The following is a 19,088-nucleotide window of genomic DNA, read 5'->3' on the forward strand; positions in this document are numbered from 1 at the left end:
GAGTCTGACAGGGCTCGTCTAGCACCTCCATCCCTGCAGCCGGGTTTCAGGGCCCGGCAGCCACGGCGCGTGGGATCCGGGGTCGCCGGGCCGTTTGTGGCGAATCTGCGGGCGCGGACAGCGAGCGCCGGGCTGGGTGTGAGGAGCCCGCCCTTCTCCCCTCCCCCTCCGGCGGGCGCGGCGGCCACGGCGGGGACCTGGCCTCGGTCTCCGAGAAAGGCGGCGAGGCGGGGCCGGAGGCACGGGGCGGGACTCGGGGGGCAGGCCCGGAGCCGGACGGACGCGGACCGGAGCTGAGGGGCGGGGCCTGCCTGCGGGGGGCGGTGCTGAGGAACCGCGAGGGAGGGGCCGGGCCAAGCCGAAAGGTTGGCTCCCTAGGGTACCGGGGGACACGAGGACGGAGCGCGGCGTGGGACCGGAGCCGGCGCGGACGACGCGGGCCTGAGGCGACGGGGTGCCGGTGGGAAGCGCACGGGGGCCGGACCCGGAGGGGCGGGGCCTCGGGAGCGGGAGTCGCGGGGAGGGGCTTACTGGGGGCGGGGCCTGGGGAGCAGGAGCGACAGGGGAGGAGCTTCAGAGGGGCGGGGCCTGGGGAGAGGGAGTCGCGGGGAGGGGCTTACCGAGGGGCGGGGCCTGCGAAGGCGGAACCTGGAGAGCGGGAGCCACGAGGAGGAACGTGGTCATTCGAGGGCGGGGCCTGGGGAGCGGGAACCGCGGGGAGGAGCCTCAGAGGGGCGGGGCTGTGGAGCGGGAGCCGCGAGGAGGAGCTTCGGCGGGGCGGGGCCTGAGTAGCGGGAGCCGCAGGGGAGGGGCTTCAGGGGGCGGGGCGTGGGCGCTGCTGGTGCGGCCTGGCTTGGGCAGTGTGCACCTGCCGGATGACGCAGGCCTTCCCCGGTTCTCCTCGGTTACTGAGCTGCACAAGGCTTTGATCCATTGCTGGGAGGCTTGTCCAGTGCTGCGTAGAGGCGCGCCAGTGGGACCCCAAGGTCCTCGAGCCCTCCAGCCCCGCCCCCTCGAAAGCACTCCTTTCCTCTTGCTGCAAACTTGGTCTAGGGCCCACCGGAACCTATGTGCTGTCATACGTCGTGTTTTCCAAAAAAGTCCACAGAGTTGCTTTCTGGGGAAGACCGTGGGATAGGAATAGAAACCGATGCGTCAACCGGAGGATTCATGAGATAATGGCTGTCCATCACCTATCAATGTCTAGCGACTGCTCTGAGAAAAATCTAGTCCCGAAGAACTCAAAATTAAGGGCCAGCACGATGGCACACTCAACTGACTAATTCTCCAAATGCAAGCGCCAGTATCCTACAAGTGCCAGCTGTTTCACTTTCCAGCCAGCTCCCCGCTTGTGGCCTGGGAAAGCAGTGGACGACTGCCCAAGTCCACAAGCCCCTGCAGCTTGTGGGAGACCTTGAGGATGCTCCTGGCTTTTGATCAGCTCAGCTCTGGTTGTTACAGCCACTTGGATGGAAGATCTTTCTGTAAATATGCCTTTCTAATAAAGGTAAATGAACTAAAAATGAGTGAGTCTCCGCAGTTACACGCAATGGCCAGCAGGTGAGCCCTCTGAGGACCCTGTAGCTGCCTCCTCCTGCACGTGGGCTCCGAGCCGGGGCACCAGATCCTCCCACTTTCTACCCCAGCCCCAGCCGACACTGCTGGAATTAGAGGAACTTTATTGGCGACCCGAAGGCCGACAGTTGACGGCAGCGGCGCGCAGAGCATGGAGGTGGGGTCGGGGGTGTGGTAGCCCTTGCTGGGGCTTCTAACTGGCTCTTGCAGGGAGCGGCCCTTGGCTTGTAACAGAAACAAGGAGACATGTGGGCGAGCTGACCGCGGGCGCAGAATGTGCAGACCGCTCAGGGCTGCTCCAGGGGCCAGGCCGGGGTTGGCGAGCCGACCATGGGCTCAGGGCTGCTTCGGGGCCGGGCCGGGGCTGGTGGGTGGTGGGGGCCGGGGCTGGATGTCCCTGGTGCGCATGTAGGACAGCAGCTGCTCCGGGATCTCGGCCAGCACGTCCTTGGCCAGTCGGGCCATGCTCAGCACCTGGTTTCCTGACCGGTCCACATAGTCTCGGAATGGCACGAACTGGGCGGGTGGGGACAGGCAGGCGTGGCCCCTTCTCACTTTCTATTTGACTTTCAGACTTGCACACCTGCTGCTGTCCACCCTAAGATCCCAAACTGCACACCAGTCCCTCAGACTAGCCTGTTGGAGCTGAGCGCCAGGGTTTGCTGCTAGCTACCCTCTTCCCACCCAGCTGCTCCCCCAACACAACTCATCCTTAAGGATCCCAGCCCCCAATACCGCCTTGTGTAGCCGTCTGCTTCCATCCGGGCCCCAGGGAGGCCTCACTAAGGGGTCTTCTGCTGCCCACCCAGGGAGACTCCCATGGCAGGTCCCTCAGTAGCACTCCAGGTCTGGGAAAAGACCCCCATCCTTTCCTGTAGCCAGCAAGCCCAGGGTGCCCTGCATGTGACCCCACTACCCACAGACTTTCCCTGACCCCTGTGCAAGATCAGGCCCCTCCTGGAGCTGCTGCCTCCACTAGGGGGTCCCTGGGTCCTCCAGACAGCATGAGAGTGCTGGGCAGAAGGGACTGCGGCTCCCACCCAGGCATCTCCTGTGCCCTGCCCCATGCCAGGTCTACCTGAACGATGTCCCGCTCGGCGTAGCGCCCCCTGGAGGACACACGCACGTCGTCGCCGTCCAACTCTTCCATGGCTGCAAAGACGACTTTGCTCAGCGCAGCCACCCTCAGTCCTCTTAGCTCTACCCTGCTGTCTTCGCTGGGAATGCTCACGGCTGTGTCAAAGCCCTACCAATACTAAACACTGACACAGAGCCGTAGAATCGTGCTTTCCCCATCTTCTCTTCTCCCAGGAGCCCCTGGGGGCTATGTCATCATTGCTTGTACTGGTGGGAAATGCTTGTACTGAGGTATATGGGGGAGGGCGTTCTGCGATGCTGCCAGCTTCCTCACCCTAGTCTTCCATGAGGTGTATCAGAATATTCCACAGCTCCCCTCCCTCTCTTCCCGGTTCTCAGTCCTGCTCACGAAACCTCGAAACCTCGCCCCTCCTGTTACATTCTTACTCACCTTCAAACATGGCTGGTCCCACACCAACAATAATAATGGACATGGGCAGTGAGGAGGCCTGTGGGAAGAGAAGGGGGAACAGCTGGAGCGAAGAAGGTGATCCCCCAGCGGTTGTGGGCAGGTGGGCTGTCCTGGTTAACGTAAGATCTCTCAGCCAGAACCAAGGACAGGCCAGCTTCCTGTCTGGTAGAAAAGGGGTCCTTTGCTGTGGTGCCCCCACCCTGGTGCAGGGGCCACATTGTCCTGTGGGGACTGGACTTGGAAGAGCCTAGCAAATGCTGCCACCCCAGCTCCTGCTTTTGCTGGGAATCACAGTCTCTGGACCAGGAATCTCGGCTCTTCTGCCAGCATCCAGCAAAATGCAGGGTCACACTTATGGCTCCCAAGCAAGGTCACAGTTCAGCCCCTCAAAGTCCCTCCCCTCAACCAAGCCCTGCGCCTCCGACTCACGCTGACAATGGCCTCCTTGGTCTGCGTCATGTCTGAGATGACTCCGTCTGTGATGATGAGCAGAACGTAGTACTGAGAACCATCTGAAATCTTGGCCGCAGCCCTGGGTGAGGGGTCAAGGTCAGAATGCAGCTCTAATGTAGAGTCGCTGTGGCAGCATACCACCCTGGGGCTCCCACAGCCAGCGTCTGAGCAGAGGGCAAGAGCTGGGCTAGGTGCAGCCCATGCCTCATCCGCAGGACCGACTGCTCGCCTCCCCCCAGCCCTTCCTGTGGGGACTCTGGACCCACACAAAGAGAAAAAGCAAATCCATCTCAGCCATTAGGAGGGAGACATGCTGATTCAAGCATCACACCAAGATGTGTAAAATCCCCACCATGCAGAGTGTGGGGTGGCAGGACACTGCTCTGAAGGTGTCCCCAGGCTGGGGACTCAGTAAGGGGGTCCTTTAAGGAGCTAGGTGACGCCAAGAGAATGCAGTGGGGATCACACAAAGCAGCGAGAGCAGCATGTACAGAGACCCTGGCATGGGACTGAAGGTAGTCCTCCAGGTATGCTGGTCAGAAAGAGGGGAACAGAGAGGTCTGATGGGCTACAGTGGGCAGGAGTAGAAGGGCAAGGGCCCAGGGCTCCCTCTCTCCACACCAAGGCCTTCTCTCCCTTCTCCCTATTGCCTGCCATGGGCCTACTAAGACAATTGACACGGGAGCTCCAGAAGGAGTCCAGGCTACTGGCTTCAGCCTGGCCCAGTCCTGCTGTAGTCATTTGGGGAGTGATCCAGCAGAGGGAAGACTGTCTCTTTTCTTCTTTCTGTCATTCTCCCTTTCAAATAAATATGTAGATAATATACACACATACATGTATATGTGTGTGCATGTGAATCAAAGAATTCTGTTTCTTGCTGAATATCCACATGCGGCTAGAGGGGAGGCAGGTGAGTGTGGATAGCTCAGGCCCAGTCTGCCGGAGCCTAGGGTGGAGTGGGTCAAAGACCTTCTGAATAGCCCTGCCCTCCTCACGGGCCTGGCCAGTGTGTTGCCCTGTCACACGCTACTCTCACAGTCATAGCACCCCTGCTGTGTGTCCAGCATAGCTCAGCATCAAGGGGCTGGCACGGTCCTGGGGAGACAAGTACTTATGGCACTGGAAGGCACCAAGGCTCGGGCCCTGAGGCCACGGGCAGCAGGTGTGGGGCTCGCCAGGGGAGTAGGGAGCAGGGCGGGTGGTGGATAGGTACAGGTGACGTGCTCCAGAAAAACAATGGCGGCTGCAAACCACGAGTCTCAGCAGAAGTCCTGTGGACAAGGGCCCCTGGCATGCAGGGCGTGACAGCTGGGGTCACCCACAGGCATCACACGGGCCCAGGCAGTCTGGCCCAGGAGCACGTGCCTCATGGGGAAGCTGAGGGCTGTGCTTGTTGGCACCTTAGGTGTACCCCCAATACCCGAGACTGAATCAGCAGTCACCTCCATTCCCAGCATGGGGGAGGTGCTGTGTCCGCTATTGTCTTAAGAGCCAAGCAGCACAGGTTGTGAGCAGAGAGTATGGCCACAGTTAGTGCTCCAGGCCCCTGCACTCTCCCACAGCCCTGGTCGGCCTCTGCACGCACCCACCAGCGGACACCTGCCCCGTTCTACCCCTGTGTTCCTCACAGGCCCACCTTCCCTCAGTCCTGCTCTGCTCTTCTGTCTCACTCGCCCTCCAGCTCCACCTGTGCCCTCCCTCTCCCTCTATCCCTAGGACACGGCCGCTCCACATCGGCACTGGCTGGCGTGTGTGCAGGGGGCACTCAAGGCCACAGGGCACACCTGTCCTACCCATGAGCTGGAGGCCCAAGAGCACTGAGGCAGTTTACAGAGATGCAATATGAGCAAGATGTAAAACACAAATCTCAAGTGAATTTTTAAGATGAGTTTTAAAAATGGAATAAGACTTCAAAGACATTCATAACCTGGCTGTTCTAGGCTGTGCCTCTGATTCCCTCCAGGGGGCGCCATCGCCAGCCTCTGCCCACAGCAGGTAATGGTTTATTTATACTTCTGTAGCTGCACCAGGCCAGCAGCTCCCAAGGGCAAGGACTCAAAGTAGTTCCTATGTGGCTCTCCTGTGCCTGGCAGAGAACTGAGCCCACAGCAGATGCCTCCTGAATAGCTGCAGCGGTGATAACAGGGAGAGCAATGCTCACAGGGCGCTGGGCAGGTGGTGGATGGACACTTGACCAAGTTCTTAATGTCCTCCCTCAGTCTCCACAAGGCTATTAGGATGCTCACATGACCAGTGAGGGATATCAACAGAGAGGTCAAGCCTACTGACCAGACAGCCACACAGCTGAGGGTGGAACAGGTGTCTTAGCTCCACTGAACACTGAATCAAATGAACAAATCCATGAATAGGTACAGCAGTCCAAGCAAGATAACACTTCTTGTCTGCTTCATAATATCAAAAACTACGTTCAGGCTCCAACACTCGTCTTAGTGGGAAAAAAAAGTCAGTGGGCTGGTAGGATGTTTTGCATAACTCGCCTGCACTTACTGATGGGAAGAACTCTGGCCACATGCCGTGTTCTGGTGTTTCTCAGTCCGTGGTGGACTGCAGACATGGTGCAGTGGTCCTGTGAGCTTTGAACCTAACAAACCACTGCCATTCTGTGACTCCAGGGTCCAACAGCTCTCCGTATGCCCCATGCCACAAGGCCCACGAAAGTATAGACTACAACCAACCGTGTGGTGTTGCACTTGATGGTGAGCAGCCCCAAGGCTGCTCTGGCACGCTCTGTATGTTACTTCCTAAGCAGCCTGGAGCATGCATTTGGCGCAGTTCTTACGATACCCTATGGTATGCCCACATCTGGTCCTGCTGTGACTCCAGCTTCCTGCTGTGTGCACCCTGGGAGGTTAGCACGTGATGGCCCAAGCAGCAAGGTCCCTGCCAGCGCTGGGCTCCTGGACTCCCCTGGCCCAGGCCTGGCCATTGTGGACATTTAGAGGAGGGGACCGGCAGATAATGGGAGCTTTCTGTCTATCTTTGCCTCTGCAATAAAAATGATGATGGGAATGTTGACTACACAGCAAACTGTGCCGTGTCCCCCCAGCTGCAGCCTGCCGCACCTCGTCTCCTATGCTGCCTGATGCCCTTTCCCCCCCAGTGCCTGCAGGGACAGCATGTGGTGTGCAGCCGACTGTTCCATTTAGGTGTGTGAGAGAAGACTAATGTCACTGTGCCCATCACTAGGTAATGTGTCAGTTACATGAAGCTGCTTTAGAAAGCTTGTGGAAATTGGAATTTAAAAGTTTATTTTGGGGCCCTGCGGCGTGGCCTAGCGGCTAAAGTCCTCGCCTTGAACACTCCGGGATCCCATATGGGCGCCAGTTCTAATCCTGGCAGTTCCACTTCCCATCCAGCTCCCTGCTTGTGGCCTGGGCAAGCAGTTGAGGACGGCCCAATGCATTGGGACCCTGCACCTGCGTGGGAGACCCGGAAGAGGTTCCTGGTTCCCGGCATCGGATCGGCGCGCATCGGCTGTTGGGCTCACTTGGGGAGTGAATCATCCGATGGAAGATCTTCCTCTCTGTCTCTCCTCCTCTCTGTATAACTGACTCTGTAATAAAATGAATAAATCTTTTTAAAAAAAGTTTATTTTGGTGCAAAAAAAGTTAGAAATCAATGCACAACTTTCCTGAAGTATGTATTTCCCATGAACTTAAATTTTTCTTTATGTTCTTTATCTGAGTGGCAAAGAAACAGAGAGACAAAGAAGCCTCTCTGCTGATCAATCCTTAGTGTCTACAACAACTTGGACTAGGAGGAGAAACCAACCCAGCTCCCCCACAAGCGTGTTCATGACATCACTGCTGCTGCCAGGGGGCTGGGACTGTACCCAAGCACTCTGATTTAAATATAGATTTACGGGCCTGGCGGCGTGCGGCTAAAGTCCTCGCCTTGAACGCCCCAGGATCCATATGGGCGCCGGTTCTAATCCCGGCAGCTCCACTTCCCATCCAGCTCCCTGCTTGTGGCCTGGGAAAGCAGGAGAGGACGGCCCAAAGATTTGGGACCCTGCACCCGTGTGGGAGACCCGGAAGAGGTTCCTGGTTCCCGGCTTCGGATCGGCGCAGCACCGGCTGTTGCGGCTCACTTGGGGAGTGAAACATCGGATGGAAGATCTTCCTCTCTGTATCTCCTCCTCTCTGTATATCTGACTTTGTAATAAAATAAATAAATCTTAAAAAAAATAACCTTTGTAAAAATATATATATAGATTTACAATTATATGAAAGACAAAGTGTGGGGGGAGAGAAAGAGCTGTTTCATCTGCCAGTTCACTCCTCAGCTGTGAGGAGTGAAAGGGCTGGTCCAGGCAGAAGCCAGGAGCCCCATCTGGGGCACTCATGAGAACAGCAGGGACCCAAATGCTTGGGTCATCCTCTGCTGCCTCCCGGGCATATCAGCAGGATGCTGGATCAGAACAAGGCACCGGACACGAGACACAGGCCCCAAAGGGCAGCTCGAGTGGCTGTGCTAACACACCCATCCCTTTCAGCAATGGCCTAACCATCCACAGCACCTGTCTGCAACCCCAACCCTTACATGTTCTTGTATGTCTGCCTTCCCAGAATTCAGAGCGGTTCCTCATCTGATTTCTTCATGTTAAAGATTTCTTGCAGCAGTGTATGCCACTTTTATGATTAAGACATATCATCCTCATTATGCACTAGAAAACAAGCAACTCCTCCCTGTGGGAGAAGGAAGTTTGTGGACAGGTAATCATCCTGAATCCTCACCTACTGGTCTCTTCTGTGCAGTGTACAGTAGGGTTTACTCAAGATTTCTATCCAGAAATTAGTTTTCTCTCCTAAGCTCAAGCAAACTTTACCCCACTTATATTTGTTGAAGTAACTTGATTTTGGTACTATCATTTTATTTTAAAAACTCTTTGACTTTCAAAACCATTTGATATATGACATGGATATTCTTTTGTATATTTTTACTCTGAAAAACCTGGAAGATTATTCTTCTAGTAGGTAAACCATTGAGTACCTACTGTGGGTCAGACACTGTTTCATTTATTTTAAAGATTTATTTATTTACTTATATGTTTGAAAGGCACAGTGACAGAGAGGGAGAGAAAGGGTAGAGAGAATTTTCCATGTGCTGGTTCTCTTTCCAAATGTCTGCAATAGCCAGGTCTTGCCAGGCTGAACCCAGACTCCATTTGGGTCTCCCACATGGCTGGCAAGGGCCTCAGCACCTGGACATCTTCCATTGCCTTCCCAGTGCTTTAGCAGGAAGCTGGCTCAGAAATGGAATAGCTAAGGCCTGAACTGGCACTTGCATGTGGGATGCCGGTGTTGCTGGGCGGGACTCTGATTCCTCTCACAGGGTGGGGATTACAGCACAGTATATGAAGCCACCACTTGGGATCAAGTTCCACCTCTACTCCTGACCCAGCCTCCTTTGGATGGATGTGCATTAGGCAGCAGATGTTAGCTGAGGTACTGGGTCCCCATGGCCCACATGGGAGTCTGATGGGGTTGTTGGCTCTGTACTAGCCAAGGCCAGTTGTCACAGACATCTGGGTGGTGGAGCAGTGGATGGAAGATTCCCTCCCCGTCTCTCTGTCATTTGTAAATTCATCACTACTGAAGGTTGAATCAGAAGCTGAAATGGGTTGAGCGCCGCAGCCAGGACCACACCCAATTCCCAACACCAAAGCTCAGGCCTTCACCACTGTACCCAAGACCCAAACACAAGGCCTGGGCTTCATTTCCAAGGCGCTGGGATAGAGCTGCCGACTGGAACTCCATCTAGCCCCCAGAGAGGTACCAGGTCACTGCTTTGTACACCAAACCGTCCCCTTCCTCCCAAGTTCACCCAACAGCAGTCCTGACTATGCTCAAGGAGCCAGTCCCTGGTCTGCAGCCTGCCCAACCCCCTCACCTGGCCACCTGGTTGATGACAGGAGCAAAGTAGGTGGGCCCGTACAGCTGCACAGTACGCAGGCTCTGGAAGTAGCTCTCCAGCACACCCTCGATGCCCGCACAGTTGGGGTCCTCATCATTGTTGTTCTGTGAAAGAACGCCCAGGAGGCTGGTCTCTGCCCAGTCTGCTTTCCATCGCTCCCTTCCTCGCTCCCTCCAAAGCCAGCCCTTACCCCTACCCTGCCCCGTCCCCACTCTGCCAATGCTCTCAGCTTCCTATTTCTCCACAGACCCTCACCCTTCCAAGAAACTGGCCACTTGTGTGGACCAGCTGCCCCAGCATGGGGTACAGCTCTGGCCTGTGCCTACCATACCAGGGGAAACTGGTGGGAGATCCGGCCCTCAGGAGGCAGCTTGGCCCCAAAGCCGTAGGCTGGGAAGAGCTTGTCGCTGTCGTAGTCCTGGATGATCTCACCCACTGCCTTGAGGGCCATAGCGTAGGCACTGAGCTGGTAGGGACTCATGTAGTGCAGGGAGGTGGGCTGCAGGGGGTTCCCTGGAGGGACACAGGAGCCCCACCCCGGGGGTCACTCAGATTATCCATCTGTCCATTGACCCACCTCTCCACTCAGCCAGCCTTGATAGTATCCATTCACTTACACCTGGCTGTCCATCTGCCTTTCAGTCAACCTAAGCTGTCTGCATCCATCCTCCCCTGCTTTCTGCTGCACAGCCACACATCATCTGTCCACCTGTCTACCTGCCATTTCTCTCCCAATGAGTCATACAGCCACACAATTTTATCCATCTCCTCAGCCATTCCTAGCTGTCTAGTCTCATATTCACTCCCCCTCCCCTAATTAAATATTACTTTCCCAACATAAAGATCTGTCTACTTGTCTAGCCCTGTATCCATTTATATATCTACTTGTCCGGCTTCTTGTGCTGACTGCGACCTACTCTATCAACCCACCATCTTTGGTCATCTATCCTCCCAGCCACCACCCCATTCAGTTACATTACTCACCTACCCAGATCTTGTTGCACTCCTGTTTCCTCCCATCTTACAGTCGAGCCATCACTTCAGCCCTCTTGGACATTTAACTGTATCTTCCTTCCCCCTCTGTCCACTCTGGTAGCCCAAGCTCCCTCCCACACTCCCACCCCAGTTCTAACCTGCCTTGGCTTTCTGGAAGCCCAGGCTTCTTGGGGGAGGGACCCTGCAACCCTAGGGGGGCAATGAGGAGTAGAACTAAGGCCAGGCCTACTAATTCCCTCAGAAACTCCTGCCCCCAACACCAGCAAGCCATGTCTCCTTACCGTTGGAAGCTGTGAAGTCGATGGCTACTGTGAAGTTCAGCTGCGTCCTGTTGGGGAAACGGAGGGTGGAGGAGTGATGGGCTAACCCTGACTCGGCCAGAGCTCATCCAGTACGTGAGTGGATAGCCTGGCTGGTTCATGTTCAACTGCAGATTCAGAACCAGATGGCTTTGGGGTGCAACAGCCTCACAAGCTCCCACAGGCTGCCGTTGCAGCTGCAGAACTGTGTCTCCCTGTGATCTAACCTAACCCCTGTTCTCACCCCCCATTTTACACTGAAGGACAATGAGAAGCAAAGTACCTTTCCCAGGTATGCCTGCCTCCACCCAGCCAAGCTGAATGGTCCCTGGAGTCTGTTGGGCACATCTCTCTCCCTGGTTGCCCACCCTGCCTGAGCCCCAGTGAGGGGAACTTTAGAGCTCTTTGGCCAGGCAGTCAGCTCCCAGGAGGGAGCAGAGGCTGAGAACAGGAAAGCTGGCTGCCAGGAGGAGACCCAGAGGACAGGTGGTAGTTTCCTGGAGGTTCCCTCTGTGCTCTTATTGAGCCCTCACCCTTTATTAGAAGTGAAAGCTGAGCTCCCACATGGGCTCCGGCCCCAAGGTTGGCCCCAGGACTCACCCTCCCTTGATGTAATCGACAAAAGTGAACTCAGAGTCCACAGAGAAGGAGAGCAGCGTCACCTGTGGGAGACAGAGAGGCAGTCCTGTCACTTTGGCAAGGGAAAATGAGGTGGCAGAAGAGAGCAGCCAGTGATCTCGCTCCAGGCCCTAACCTGTCCCACTTGGCTCAGTCTCTGAGAGGGGACCCAAGGACATACATCATCAAAAACAGTTTTGGCTTTCCCAAAGCTTGGGAAATGCATCTTAAGGTTATTTTCATTTATTTCATGAAAGACAAAAAAAAAATTGTCCTGGGTTGAGAAAAATAAAAACTTAAAACTTTTAATGGGGCCACTCTGGGCACACTATGGTTTGTGCCCAATGGAGTCCCCAGCCTAGAAGGTGGACATCAGGTTGTGTTAACAAGAGGGGAACAGGGTGCACAGGCAGGGCCAGAGCTCTGGGCAGCACTCACAGTTCCCGAGTTGACATATTTCTTCTTCTTGCATTTCTTCCGGGGGTTGAGCACCTGAGGGGAGGAAGGCGGCTGCTGGGCTGCAAGCTGAGCGTCCTGGGGCGGAGGGCCCAGGCCACCTGGGCAGAGCAGAGGCTCTCACCTCGTACACCGTGAACTGGTTCTGGGCCTTGCTCAGCTCCCGGTAGCTGGTGGTGAACTCACCGATGAAATCGTGGCTGCAATGGGGCCAGAGATGGGGGCAGAGGGAGATGGGAGGCAAGCAGAAGCTGGGGCTGACTGGCTGGGAGACAGGATGAACCCCATTCCATAAGCTCCTTAGGGCAATAGGCCTGAAGCTAAAAGGGGGTCAGACTGAAGGGAAGAATGCAGGAGGAGCAGCCAAGCAAAGTCCTGGGCCCCAGGCTTTGGTATCTGGTGTGCCCCTCCACGCCTCCCAGGCTGTTCTGGGAGGGTAGCGCATATAGGAAGGAGCTGTCTGGGTGAGCCAGTTGTACCTTCCATCCCGGTCCCAGTCATACACATCAATCTTCACTGTTCTGAAAAGCAAGAGATAAACATAGGCTGGCTGTGTAGGATACATCCTCAAGACAGCTCCCCAATCCCCCACTTAATTATACCTTAGGTCAGCTTCCCATCTACCCAGTGGTCCTCTTCTCAACTCACTCATCTCAGCCCACCCGTGATCCATCTGCTCATTCATTGGCCTGTGTGTGGACCCCACCATCCAGCACCACTGCTCACCAGCATGCCTAAGGACCACTATTCCTATCCGAACACTAGCAGAACCTTCCTGTATTCCAGGCAGTGTTCTAAGTCCAGATTTAGTGTAATAACCCAACAAAGTACCGTCATTCTTATCTTTGGACAAGGAAGTAGAGATACCAGAAAAGTAACTGGCTATAGTTACTGGCTGTAGTCCTGCAGCTGGTGATGGAGTTGGCACAGAAAGACCTTGTGAGTCCACAGCCCTTGTTCTCGGTGCTCATGCTCAAATCTTGTGTGCCAGTGTCAAGTCCCACACCTGTCCTCCATCCACCTAGCCAACCACTGACTCACATGCCCATGAGTACATCTTATTGTCCATCACTTAAGCATACATCCAGTCATTCGAGCAGATTTAATGTAAGCATCTGTTTGCCTGTCCATTTTTCTATCCAAACACTGAACTGTATAAAGTCTGCTATGTTTATCTACTCATCTATCCATTTATTCTCCAATGTACTGCCCAATACATCCTTGTGCTTTCCCACTGACCCACCTGTCTCCCTCCTACTCATTAGTTTTTTGGGCCAGCTGATCCACCTACTTGGTACCCATCCATCAACTAACTCCTCCATCTATCCATCCACCTGGCTATCCACCTGCCTCTCCCCCACTCACTTCCATTCCCCTAACCCTGCCTCCCCTAACCCTAACACAATCATGTTGTGCCCACCATCACCCTGGGCCATAGGAGCCCTCTGTCCTGGTGGGGTTCCCTCTTTTCCCAGCTTGTGCCGACAGACCTGTCATAGTCGCCGTTACACAGGGCCCGCACAGGGATGCTGAATGGCTGCCACACAGGATTCAGTGTGTTCTTCACCACCTCTGTCTTGTGGCAGATGGTGAACCTGGAGGCACGGGAGAGGACTGGGACCCGCCTCTGTGAGGAGGGCACAGGCAGGATCGAGTTCACAGAGACAATGTCCCAGGACCCCATCTCCTGGGAGAACCCCAGCCCAAGCCCTCCCACGGCGACAACTCACGTGCCATCCTCGTTGCTCCTGTAGAATACGAGGAAGGGGTCTGATTTCCCAAAGAAGTCCTTCTTGTCCAGCTTGTTTGCACAGAGCTGCATGGTGGCGATGTCCTGGGGACAGAGAGGCCAGGCTGCTGACCTACACAACCAGCAGCCCTCACATGAGGAGGCAAGGGTAGGCACTCCTGGTCTGTCACACAGCTCCTACTGACCCGGCAGTTGCTCAGCTCCTCTGCGGTCAGCAGTATGGTTCCACACTTCTTTCCTGGCACACCCCTGGAAGCAGAAAACACTGCTCAGAGAGAGCGGGAAGAGCAAGCCCAAGGGTGAAGGTTCCAGAGTGTCAAGTCATGTCTGATAAGTCTCCGATGTCTATGAAAAGCGTGATTGAAAAACTACAAGGGCCAGTGCTGTGGCATGGCAGGTTAAGTCAGCACCTTAACACCAGCACACATACGGGTACCAGTTTGAGTCCTAGCTACTCTGCTTCAGATCCTGTTCCCTGCTAATGCACCTGGGAGAGTAGTGGAAGATGGTTCAAATACTTAGACCCCTCTACCCAATGCAGGAGACCCGGAAAAAATTCTAGGCTCCTGTCTGGCCCAGACCCAACTGTTGTTGTCATCTGGAGAGTGAATCATTGGAGGGATGACAATTTCTTTCTCTCACTCTCCCTCTTTCTCTGTAACTCTGCCTTTCACATCAATCACACACACATTTTTTTTTTCCTTGTATTTCCATAGACTCTTTTTTTTTGTGTGTGTGTGTGTGTGCAATTTTTTTATTATTATTAATTTCATTGCATAATGTGACACATTTGTTTTTATGCACTGGAATTCCCCCCACCCCTCCCCAAACCCTCCCCCCACCCCCACGGTGGATTACTCCACCTTGTTGCATTTCCATAGTTCAAATTCAGTTGACATTCTTTCATTGGAGGTTTTGACCAATCATAAAGTCCAGCATCTTATTGTCTTGGTAAGTTTTCTTGGTGAGACCATCTCTGGTCTGAAGGTAGAACCAACAGAGTATCATCCCAATCAAGTAAAAAACCCAACATAATATTTACAACCATTTACAACATTATGGCATTAATTGACATGGTATTGATTAACCAATATGTTACTAGAGAAACGCATGTTCTCAGCCACAACCTGTGACTTCCTCATGGACATTTCAATTTTGGTTTATATTTAACCATGTTCTATATACCTTAGAATGGCTATATATTGCTATTCAGCTAATCACACACACATTTTTAAAGACAAGAAAAGCTTTATTTTATCCTGACCCCAGCACGGGCACTTACATGTGCTAAAAGGTGACCAATAGGGACCACCACTGCTAATGTGCATATAAACAAGGGATAGCCCTGGGCTTTGTCTTGGTTCAAGATGCCATATGATTGGGGCTAGCACAAAGTCTCAGTTGGTTAATCCTCAACCTTCAATTGCTGGCACCCCATATGGATGCTGGTTCCTGTCCTGGCTGTTCCACTTCCTGTCCAGTTCCCTGTTTATGGCCTTTGAAGGTAGTAGAGGATGGCCCAAAGCCTTGGGACACTGCGCCTGTGTGGGAGACCTGGAAGAAGCTCCTGTCTCCTGGCTTCAGGTTGGCTCAGTTATAAATGTTGCAGTCAATTGGGGAGTAAACCAGCAGAGGGATGATCTTTTTCTCTGTGTCTCCTTCTCTCTGTAAATTTGTCTTTCCAAGAAAAATAAATAAATCATAAAAAAAACGAGGCACTCGTCCTGCCTTTGACTCATCCAATCTGTGATGGCCCACAAACAGACACCGCACCCTGCACGGTCAGTGCCAACCCTGGCTCTAGCTCACTGTGAATTTTGCAACCTGTCCCTTCCTCTTGGCTTCCTTGGGCCTGTGTTGCACACCATAATGGCATGTGGACAGCAGCATAACCCCAGTGAGATCCAGCTTTGCTGACCTGTCCTGCGCCAGGTGGCTTAACACGCACAGAAGCTAGCACAACCACAGGGCAGACTTAGCCCAGCCTCGAAGAGGTAGGTGCTCATCCCTACGTGGTGGGCCAGTGCACAGCCCAGATCATGCCTCACCACTGCCAGGCCTTTCTGCCTCTCCCGGGACCAGAGCCTGCCTTTCTCTCCCCATCCCCACCCCTGCGCAGGGCACCCGGCTTTGCATGTACTCAGCTGTTCCGTAGCTGAGTTCCAGGAGTTCCTGCCTGCTAATCCCAGCAGTCAATTTCCAGAGCTCATCGTATGTGAGTCTCACAGTATGTGGCAAACTTGCCACTCTCTCCTTCTTTTAAAACAGCATCTATTTATTCAAGAGGGAGAGAAAGAGAGACAGAGCTCCCATCCTCTGGGTCCCTTTCCACACACCTACAGCAGATAGGGCCACTTGGGGCTGGAACCAGGGGCTGGGAAACCCAGCCAGGACCTGCCCATGGGAGTCGGGAACCTATCATGTGACAAAGTTCATCAGACCAAATCCTGCCCTGACCTGCTCCCTTCAAACCTCATCCTTTTTCCTTTTTTTTTCAAATCAGGCTTTGCCACCACCCTTGACCCTGCTCTGCTTTACCCTATATCCCATCTGTCAGGAACCTATTGGCATTATCGTCAACACACATCCAGAATTTGGGGCAAGTGCTCAGCTCTGCAGGTGCGAATGCCCCCAGCTGATACTGGTATTCCTGGACATAGCCCTGCCCAGTGTAGGCCCGGGAGGGAGACAGCAGTGATGTCAGCCCCATGGGGGCACCCTGTGTCCGGCAGCTGCACACTGAGGGCATTGGAGGAGTTAACCAGCAGATGGGCACTGACGCTTCTCAAATAAATTAAAAAAAAAATGCCAAGAAGCACACATCTAGGATTGGCCCACTTCTGGTTCCCTGCTGCCACCACCTGGGGCACCCGGGGCTTGTCCCCTGCCCAGTGTTGGCACGGTCCCAGCCCAAGCCCTCCAGGGCCTCTCCTCTCAGCAGCTCCAAGGTGCTGACCAGGATCTCCAGGCCCTCTCAGGGGCTTTGGTCACACCTGCCTTCTCTGTTCTCAGAACCTGTTCTCCACTCTGCGATCACACCAGCAAGTTTGGAAGTTTCTTCCCCATGAGACCACTCCATCACCTCGTCCAGATGCCAGCTTCCGTTATCTGTTGGGGAGGTCCCCTCCACCCCAAGTACATACCTCTACCTACCTGGCACCTGCAGGATCTGCCTGTCTTCCCATGGCACCTGGCTGGCGTCTTCTGACAGGGGTGTGTGGGTGGGGGGCTGTTCCCCAGGTGAGTTGCTCTGCACTCCACCGCCACCCCCCACCAGAGCACACAGTGACACCTTAGATCCATGAACATCAGGGCCAATCCCTGAGGGGCTGACCTGGTCCAGGGAAGCTTTCAGTGGACCCTGGGGTGACAGCCTCAGAGACAGAGAGGCAGGGCTGAACTGCAGGCCCAACACCCATGGAACTCTGGCCAGGGAAGCCTCAGACAGTGCAGGTGACGCCCAGCTGGCCCAGAGCCGCCCAAAACAGGAAGGAGGAGGAGGGAACCTATGGGGAAGTCCTCCCCCCAGCTCACGTGAGGGGTCGCTCCACACGGCTGCCCTGGCCTCCGATCACCTCTCCCAGGGCCAGGAATGCTTGTCCCAGGAAGTCCTGTGCGGGATCACATAGGAGGGGGACAGTGAGGTTCGAGGGACGCTGTTGTCCCTGACCACTGACCGAGTAGTAAGGGCAAAGTCAGCCCCTGACTTGGGCTTGAGTGCGGTGGCTAGGCAGGGTCTCTACCTCCTGCTGCCACCCCTTTCCTCTCTTCTACCCACTGCAAGCCTTACCTTCTGCAGGTGCCAGCAGCCGCAGGGAAGGAAGAGGAGCAGTGAGGAAGGGGAGTAGGCAAGGTAGGGTTTGGGGCATGGGGCAAGGAGGGGCTAGAGGGGATCTGGGCGCTCCCCAGCCTCACCCACTGGATACCCGCTCACCGGCTTGGAGATGTTGGTCTTGGAGTCCACATTGTACCTGGGAAGGGTGCGGGTGTCAGGGATCGAGGTGGGGTGGGGTGGGGTTCAGACGTGGGGAGGTGGTGGTGCTGGGGAGGGTAGGGCCAGGCCGGGGGAGGGGCGGGTTGGGTTGAGGGCGGGGCCTCACACGTCGAAGCGCAGATTCTGCTTCTCTTCGAAGAAATAATCCAGGACAAATTTGCGCACGAAGTCCGGGTTCAGCGTGTTGTCAATCACCTCAGTCCGGCCAAACTGTGATGGGCAGCGGGCGTTGGGAGGTCAGCAAGGGGCACTAGGTGTTGTAAGGGGTTTTTTGGGTGCGGGCATGAGCCTTGGCGGCTAGGGGCTTTGGGTCTCACCTCCCGCCACTCCTGGCTGGCTCGGCTCTGCGTGTACAGCACGGCCACTGCGGGGAGGTGGGGCAGTAGGGAGGCGTCGGATAGTGCCGTCCCTTGCTGCCCCTGCCCACCCCCAGAACCAGGCCCCCCCTCCCTGCGCTGCAGTCTCCTACTGGGGTCGGACTTGGAGAAGGTATCGAGGTCCAGCAGATTCCTAGGCGAAAGCAAGAGACACCTTGCAGCCCCCCCCTTCTCGTCGCCCCCACGGGTGACGCTGGGGACCCCGACTCTGTAGGCTGGACGCAGGCGCGTCCGGGAGTGGGGTCGCCCTTAATTTATTCCCCTGGGCCCGGTTTAATGCACCCTTAGACTACTCCCACCTCACCCTGAGCCCCTTTGAGGGGTGGGGCTGCTCAGGAAACCCGTCCTCAGCCCCCCCCCACCCATCTTCACCCGCGATTCTCGGTCCTTGAGGCCTCTCCCCACCCAGAGTTGCAACCCCTGCCCGCGCAGAGCTGAGCCCCGAGCCGGCTGGGGTTGAGGCAGTGCCGGTGCAGGAACCTCCCCAACACGGCCCATTCACCTGCAGGACACGGTGATCTCAATCTTAGTGGCCGGGACGCTGCGCTCGGAGGCTCCGCCGAGAGACATGGCTGGTCTGGCAGCCGGAGCCGAGGGAAACTGCCCCGGAGACCGGCTAGGGGCGGCGTCCGTGGGGCCGGCCCATGTGCGGCGGCGGCGGCGGTGGCGCTCCCTCCAGCCTTGCGTGCGCTCCCGCCGCTCGCGCCCTGGCTGTGGCCACCAGCGGCAGTGGCTCCAGATGGCAGCACAGCACCGCCTGGCCCTGCGGGCGGCCCCCGCTTCATTGGAGCAGCCCAGAGCTGGCCGGGAACCTTCCCAGACCCCAACCGCCACCCCAACCCACACCTCTCAAAGTCCGGAGTCCCGCCAGGCGCAATGCAGGGGCAGGGCAAGCTAACCCAAGCCCCCACCCTGAGCTGTCCGCGGTGCTGAAGCACTTGGGCATCCGGTGGGTGCTAGCTGGTTGCCTCCAAGTCGCTCCCACCATAAGGCATCTCCCCTTGCCTGCTAGTGCCTGTCTGGGTCATGAAAAAAAGTTACATTTGTTGGTAAGGGTTATGACCTTGGACAAATGACTCAACAC

At 55.6% G+C, this 19,088-nt stretch overlaps 1 protein-coding gene across 2 annotated transcripts; it reads right to left on the minus strand.

The window, feature by feature from the left end:
- Positions 1 to 1,791: 1,791 nt before the first annotated feature.
- Positions 1,792 to 18,709, minus strand: CPNE9 (copine family member 9). Of its 2 annotated transcripts, XM_058678969.1 has the most exons (20): positions 18,507 to 18,709; positions 18,097 to 18,137; positions 17,945 to 17,991; positions 17,734 to 17,837; positions 17,568 to 17,604; positions 17,168 to 17,244; positions 13,819 to 13,882; positions 13,614 to 13,717; positions 13,374 to 13,478; positions 12,363 to 12,404; positions 12,008 to 12,083; positions 11,866 to 11,919; positions 11,410 to 11,471; positions 10,792 to 10,838; positions 9,846 to 10,027; positions 9,491 to 9,618; positions 3,554 to 3,656; positions 3,104 to 3,161; positions 2,654 to 2,727; positions 1,792 to 2,091 (listed from the first exon to the last, which is right to left on the minus strand). In XM_058678969.1, exons 1-20 carry the CDS (start codon positions 18,572 to 18,574, stop codon positions 1,912 to 1,914), a joined length of 1,653 nt encoding a protein of 550 aa, XP_058534952.1. In that variant the 5' UTR covers positions 18,575 to 18,709; the 3' UTR covers positions 1,792 to 1,911. The 2 variants fall into 2 exon arrangements, with proteins under 2 accessions (XP_058534952.1, XP_058534953.1); XM_058678970.1 differs by lacking the exons at positions 17,168 to 17,244; positions 17,568 to 17,604; positions 17,734 to 17,837; ... (1 more) ...; positions 18,097 to 18,137; positions 18,507 to 18,709 and adding an exon at positions 15,970 to 16,280.
- Between the last annotated feature and the right edge of the window lie 379 nt (positions 18,710 to 19,088).

Source organism: Ochotona princeps, chromosome 21, assembly GCF_030435755.1.
Source record: "Ochotona princeps isolate mOchPri1 chromosome 21, mOchPri1.hap1, whole genome shotgun sequence".
NCBI lineage: Eukaryota > Metazoa > Chordata > Mammalia > Lagomorpha > Ochotonidae > Ochotona > Ochotona princeps.